The 6,830-nt window shown below is 70.9% G+C and overlaps 1 protein-coding gene across 1 annotated transcript in view; it reads left to right on the plus strand.

Moving 5' to 3' along the window:
* The first annotated feature begins 2,761 nt into the window (after window positions 1-2,761).
* ANO8 (anoctamin 8) overlaps window positions 2,762-6,830 on the plus strand; it is a 7,736-nt gene continuing 3,667 nt past the window's right edge. The window contains exons 1-12 of the mRNA XM_026064735.1: window positions 2,762-2,775; window positions 3,306-3,580; window positions 3,693-3,825; window positions 3,906-4,044; window positions 4,182-4,278; window positions 5,114-5,230; window positions 5,312-5,439; window positions 5,746-5,907; window positions 6,149-6,301; window positions 6,379-6,505; window positions 6,609-6,664; window positions 6,774-6,830. Coding sequence (XP_025920520.1) covers window positions 2,762-2,775; window positions 3,306-3,580; window positions 3,693-3,825; window positions 3,906-4,044; window positions 4,182-4,278; window positions 5,114-5,230; window positions 5,312-5,439; window positions 5,746-5,907; window positions 6,149-6,301; window positions 6,379-6,505; window positions 6,609-6,664; window positions 6,774-6,830 — 1,458 coding nt within the window. The remainder of the gene's footprint in view (window positions 2,776-3,305; window positions 3,581-3,692; window positions 3,826-3,905; window positions 4,045-4,181; window positions 4,279-5,113; window positions 5,231-5,311; window positions 5,440-5,745; window positions 5,908-6,148; window positions 6,302-6,378; window positions 6,506-6,608; window positions 6,665-6,773) is intronic.

Here is a 6,830-nt window from a genome sequence, read left to right on the forward strand (position 1 = left end):
CGGCGGGGCACGGCCGGGCTGCGGGACAGCTCCTGCCCCGGGCAGGGCTGTGATCCCCCGGGATGGGCTGCGATCCCCCCGGGATGGGGTCCATGTCCCCCCGGGACAGGGCTGTGATCCCCCCGGGATGGGGTCCGTGCTCCCCCCTGGACAGCTCCGTGCCCCCTGGGTATCCAGTCCATGTGCCCCCAGGACAGGGTTGTGATCCCTGGGGATTGGGTTCATGTGTCCCCCCCCTCCCTGGGACCAATCTGTGTGCCCCCTCCCCAGGATGGGTCCCCCCAGGACAGGGCTGTGTCTCCCAGTATCAGGTCCCTGTGTGCCCTGGGACATACCTGTGACCCTGGGACAGGTCTGTGCCCCTTCCAGACTGTGTCCCTGTGCCCCCAGGATGGATCTGCATCCCCAGGATGGGTCCATGCCCCCAGGACAGGTCCGTGCCTCCGGGGCAGGCCCATGCCCCCCCCCCAGGTCGGCTCCATGCACCCTGGCACAGGGCTGGGGCCAGGGCAGAGCTGGGCAGCGGGTGCGGGATGAGGGTTTGGATTCATTCCCCAGCCCAGAGCCGGGGCGGGAGACGGCGGTGTGACCCCAGGACCAGGTGGCCTCACCGGTGACTTCCCTGCGGACGCGGCGGGGGCCGGTTCAGGTGCCGGGTGGCCCGGGGGCAGGGCGAGGGGGGCGTCGCGGAGGGCCGGGCCAGGCCGCGTGCCGGGGGGAAGCCGAGCCGGGGACTCCTGCCTGCAGGAGCGCCAGGAGTGACCCAGTTTGGGTCCTCTCGGGAAGCGGCCTCCCGTGGCAGGGCGGGATCGGCGTTAGAGCCCAGGCCTCGAGATGACGTGCACGGCCGTGGGCTCCTCTCCGCGGCAGGGCAGCGATTTATCAGTCCCCGGAGCTCTGCAGCTCCGGTGACCTTATGCCGGAGAGCCAAGGTTAGCGGCGCAGCCCCGGCGCTGCCGCGGGAGGACGAGCGGGGAAGGGGCAGCGGTGCTGCACCGCGGCGCTGGGGTGGAAGCCGTGGGCTGGGGCGCCAGCCAGGGTCCCCTCGCCTCCCGCGGCCCCCGGAGCAAAGCCGCTCCGTCTCCCCGGCTGCAAGGCTTCCTCGCCGGCACATGCTCGCTCCTGGAGGATGAGGGTGCTCGCCAGCAAGGCACGACGCGCAGGCAGCTTTTGGGGGGAAATAGTGGGATATCATGGGCCTGGAGCCGGAGGAAGCCGAGCCTGCTGGCAGGGAAGGAGGGGGTGATGGAGCTGCAGCCTCGGCGTGGCAGGACGCCTCGGTGCTGAGCTCATGTCCTGCTCAGGGAGCCGCAACGGGACCCAGCCCCGGCAGGCCCGCAGCTCCCATGGCCGAGACGCGACGGTGCCGGGAAGGACGGGGCAGAGCGGGGAGCGTTGCGCCTCGCCGGAGGGCACCGTGACGCCGCGCGCTCGGGGCGCTGCAGCGCCTGTGCGTCCGCAGGAGCCTCTGCGCTGCCCGGCGGGTGCCCCCGCGTTTGCTGTGTTTTGCACACCCAGGTCCCGATTTGCAAGCGTGCGCGTGCGCCCGGCCTCAGGCACCCTGGCTGCACTCACTTGCCGGCCCCAGCTCACATGTGGCCCGGCTGCGCCCACCGGCTCGGTGCCCTCCCGGCAGCAGCGCCATCTGCCCGGCCCAGGCCAGCTCCTGCTCTCCCAGGCTTGAATTACACCTCTCCTCGAAGGCGTGAATAATTCATGCGCGCAGTCGGCGGTGCCCGGGCTGGTGTCGGAAACCCGCCTGGCTGCTGGGCAGGGCGGGACACGGGGGCCCTGGCAGCAGGATTGGTGCTGTCGGCCACTCTCTCCTGCTCTCCCTCGATTTCCAGCCGCTCTGTGGCCACGGTCCCCAAGGCACGTGCCACCCGGGAGCCACCGATGCCCCCCTGCAGCCGGAACCCAGCCCCTGCCCCGCTCCGGGCTCCCGGGGCCCCAGCTGGAGCCCCGAGGTGCCTCCAGGCTGTAGGCAAACACCCAGCTTGGTTAAAACAGCCCCTAGCTCTGATGTCCTGGTTGCTCCTGCCAGATCCATGGAGCTTCTGCACGGGTTACCGGAGCTGCCCATGTGCCGCGTCCCTTGGGCTCCGTGCACGGAGTCAGCATGCGTTTCCGGGTGTCAGACCCCAGTGGCAGCTGCGTTTCGGCAGAAGACAGGAGAACGGCTGCTGGGGACACCCGGGAGGAGAGGAGCGATCCCGAGCCGAGGTCTCCCTCGTGCCAGGCTGGGCACGAGGAGGGACGAGGGGCCGGTGGCYCCCGGGCCGCCCGTCCCGGCTCTGCCTCTCCCCGCAGCTGTGCCGGCAGCCACAATGCCGGGCTTGTGCCGACACGGCACCGGGCCGCGGGCGGGTGGCAGGGCCGCGGCGCCGGCTGGGTGCTCGTGCCCGCGCGGGCGCCCCGCTGGCCTTTCGCCCACGTCCAGCCGGGACAGGGCGCCCTTTGAGCGCGCGGTGCGATGGGTGTAACCTCGCGCGGCCCCGCGGCGCCCAGCTCGGGAGATGAGTTTGTCGGGTCTCAGCCCGCCTGTTGGACCTGGTGGGCGGCGCGGCTCCCCGGGGCAGGTCCGCGGAGGGCCCGGGGGCGGCCTGGCATTTCCGGTTCGGAGCGGCCCTGGCCGACGGGATGCTCCCGGCCAGCCCRACCGGTTTGCGGCATGCGGTGCTGGGACAGGATTTCCGGGGCCCCGGGGACCTGCCCGGCCCTGGGGCAGGTTGGCAGCTGGGTGAGGGCAACCGGAGGGGCCATGACGTCCCCTGGGTACATGGTGCACCAGCCTGGCGCAGGTCCTCCTCCATGGCTCAGGAAGGGGAAACTGAGGCACGGAGCTAGCCGGGAGCACTGCCGGCGTGGGGCAGGGAGAGCCGTGGGTCCCGTGGCTGCTACCCACAGAGGAGCAGCTCRTCCTGGCATTTTGGGATGTGCCGGGTACCCTGCGCCCCGCGGCGGAGCGCTGGGGCACAGGCACCGTGTCCCCGCGCAGGGGGAGCCCGGCGACTGTGCCCATCCCCGCGCTTCCCGCYGCCTCCCCACGTTTCCATGGAGACCGGCTGCTTTTTTGCTGTCCCCTTTTTTTATTTCCTCCTGCTTCCCGTCTGCCGGCATCGCGGCGGCCCTGCTGGAGTCAGAGCCGGAGCCGGAGCTGGGCCCGGCGCAGGGCCGTGGCGGGCGGTGAGCGGTGAGCAGGGCCAGGCGCCGCAGGACGCCGGCACCGGAGGGGTGCACGGCCGCGCCGCCGGCTCCTCCCCGGCAGCTGTCGGGGCCTTTTTGGGCTCCTTGACCTGCCGGAGGAGAAACCCGAGCCGGAGGGAGCGTCGCCTCGTGCGGCGCCGGGGGGGAGGCCGGCGAGCCGCCCCGCGGACCCTCGCACCCATCCCGCCTGCCCGGGACCCCCCGGCATCGCCCTGGCTCCGGCCGCCCTCGGCCCCTCACCCGGCGCTGCCTCTCCCGGCAGATAAACTCTTCGGGAAGCGGCTGCTCCAGGCCGGGCGCTACATCATGTCCCACAAAGCCTGGATGAAGACGGTGCCCACGGAGAACTGCGACGTGCTCATGACCTTCCCGGGTAGGGAGCCGCCGGCGCGCGGGGGGCCGGGGCCGCGGGGAGCCCCGGTGCCGGGGCGGGCGAGGGGCTGGCACGCGCCGCCGGTGCCAGCGCCCGTGTCGCCGCCCCGCAGACACCACCGACGACCACACGCTGCTCTGGCTCCTCAACCACATCCGCCTGGGCATCCCCGAGCTCATCGTGCAGGTGCGGCACCACAAGCACACCCGCGTCTACGCCTTCTTCGTCACCGCCACCTACGAGAGGTAGGAGCCGGCGCCGGCGCCCGCGGGAGCCCCCGGCGCCCCGCGCCGCCTCTCCAGCCGCGTCCCCTCTGTGCCCACAGCCTGCTGCGCGGGGCCGACGAGATCGGGCTGCGGAAGCCGGTGAAGGCCGAGTTCGGCGGCGGCATGCGCAGCTTCTCCTGCGAGGAGGACTACATCTACGAGAACATCGAGAACGAGCTTTACTTCTTCACCTCTCAGGTGGGCCGCGGGGCAGGGGAGAGGGGCGATGGGGACAAGCGGGGCCCGGGGAGGGGACGTGCRGCAGGGATGGGGTGGCGCTGGCAGCCGGCCGGCGGGACCCGTCGCCCCGGGCTCACGTGGCTCCAGTGCTGCAGGAACGGCAGAACATCATCAGGTACTGGCTGGAGAACCTGCGGGCGAAGCAGGGCGAGTCGCTGCACAACATCCACTTCCTGGAGGGGCAGCCCATCAGTGAGTATTGCGCAGCGCGGCCCGGCACGGTGCAGCCCAGCGCGGCACGGCATGGCATGGCACGGCTTGGTGCATCATGGTACGCCACGGAGTGGCACAGCATGGCACAGTGCAGCCTGGCATGGCACAGCGTGGCGCAGTGCAGTGCAGCACAGAATGGCACAGCATGGCATGGCTTGGTGCACCACGGCATGGCACAGTACAGCATGGCATGGCATGGCACAGCATGGTGCAGCACGGCATGGCACGGCACAGCATGGAGCAGTGCAGTGAAGCACAGCACGGCATGGCATGGCTTGGTGCATCATGGCATGGCACAACAGCGTGCAGCACGGCATGGTGTAGCACAGCATGGCACGGTGCAGCACGGCATGCAGCACGGCACAGCATGGTGCAGCACAGCACAGCATGGCATGGTGCAGCATGGCATGGCGCATCCACCCCGATGCCCCACCAGCCTCCCACGGCCAACCCATGCCATGGCCCAGCAGCACTGGCTGGTGGCTGTGGGGGACACATGCCCTGCAAGGGACCCCAGGCCGTTGTCACCGTGTGTCCCCATCCCCAGGGCTGTGGCCGCGAGGCGATGCCAGGAGCCCCCCGTGCCGCGGTGCCGAGCGTGGGCTGAGCCAGGCAGCGACGGTGCAGGGCACGGAGCCCCCGATGTGGCACGGTCACTCCCAGTCCCTCCTCCCCGTTGTCCCTGCTCTGGTCCCCCCAAGCTCCCCCACGCCAGGCCCTCTCCRCGGCGCGGTCCGGCGGGGAGGAACAGCCGGCTCTCCCGGGCCGGGGCACAGGCGCGCACCCGTGCCTCAYGCCGTGCCCCGCCGCGCAGTCCCGGAGCTGGCCGCCCGCGGCGTCATCCAGCAGGTCTTCCCGCTGCACGAGCAGAGGATCCTCAAGCGGCTCATGAAGTCCTGGGTGCAGGCGGTGTGCGAGGCCCAGCCACTCGGTAAGGCGCTGGGGGGGGGGGTGCCGGGGGGTCCCCGGGGGTCCCTGCCCCGCTCACGTCCCCGCTGCCCCCCCCCCGCAGACGAGATCTGCGACTACTTTGGCGTGAAGATCGCCATGTACTTCGCCTGGCTGGGCTTCTACACCTCGGCCATGGTGTACCCCGCCGTCTTCGGCTCCATCCTCTACACCTTCACCGAGAGCGAGCAGGTGAGCGGGGCTGCGCCCGCGCCGCGGAAGCAGGGCAAAACCCCCGGCTTTTGGGGCATTGCCATCTCCGGGCTTCCCCTTCGGTGCTTCAGTGCTCCCATCACTGCGGAGCAGGGAGGGAAGGTGCCTGATCCTATTAGCCGCTTAACAGCAGCCCCACCGGCACGCGGCCATGCGGCGGGTGCAGGGCTGGGGCAGCGCTCCGGGGTCCCCTCGCCGCCGCTCGGCTCCGGCGCCGGCCGCCCTGGGGATGGGCATGGGAAGGGACCGATGCCGGCACCCAGCCTCCCCCCGCTCCCCCTGCAGACCAGCCAGGATATCTGCTGCGTGGTCTTCGCCATCTTCAACGTCATCTGGGCCACGCTCTTCCTGGAGGAGTGGAAGCGCCGCAGCGCCGAGTTCGCCTACAAGTGGGGGACGCTGGACACCCCGGCCGAGTCCATCGAGGAGCCCCGGCCCCAGTTCAGGGTGAGCGCGGGGGGTGGCGGGGGGCAGCCGAGCCCCGTCCCGGCGGCTCCCGCGTGGGTGGCGGGGGGGGGCTCAGACCCCGCTGTGCTCCCCACGGCCCCCACGAGCCACCTGGCCTCGGCGCAGAGAACCGGCAGCTTCGTGACACTCAGCGGCTCTCCTCCACCCTGGGGGGGTTGCAAGGGACCCTGTGGTGTCCCCAGCCCTGGGGAGGGTCACGCGCTGCCATGCCCCCGCTTAGGGCATTAAGAGGATCAGTCCCGTGACCAGTGCCGAGGAGTTTTACTACCCGCCGTGGAAGCGCCTGCTCTTCCAGTGCCTGGTCAGCCTGCCCGTCTGCCTCTTCTGCCTCTCCTTCGTCTTCCTCATCATGCTGGGCTGCTTCCAGCTCCAGGTGGGTGCTTTCCCCCCGGCCGGAGCGGTGGCGGTGGGGGCCGGCGGGTGACACCATCCCCGTCGCCGTCCCCGCAGGAGTTTGTGCTGAGCATCAAGGAGCTGCCCCGAATCATCCGCTTCCTGCCCAAGATCGTCCTGGCCGTCATCGTCACGGCCTGCGACGAGGTTTACAAGAAGATCGCGTACTGGCTCAACGACATGGGTGCGTCGGGGCCGGGGGCAGCACCCCGGGGCCGCCCCGGACCCTCTCCCCCCCCCCCCCGGTGCCCGGAGCCGCTGCCTGACCCTGCCCCTTGGCTTTGCAGAAAACTACCGCCTGCAGAGTGCCTACGAGAAACACCTCATCATTAAAATAGTCCTGGTGAGCGCCGGGGGCCGGGGACGCCGGGGCCCCCAGTGCCGAGGCCGGACCCATGGCTGGGGGGAGCCTCGGCCGCCCCGCACTGACCCCGGCTTCTCCCCCCCGGCAGTTTCAGTTTGTAAATTCATACCTGAGTCTTTTCTACATCGGTTTCTACCTCAAGGAC

The sequence above is a fragment of the Apteryx rowi genome, unplaced genomic scaffold (genome assembly GCF_003343035.1).
Source record: "Apteryx rowi isolate R43461 unplaced genomic scaffold, aptRow1 scaffold_220, whole genome shotgun sequence".
NCBI classification, from domain to species: domain Eukaryota; kingdom Metazoa; phylum Chordata; class Aves; order Apterygiformes; family Apterygidae; genus Apteryx; species Apteryx rowi.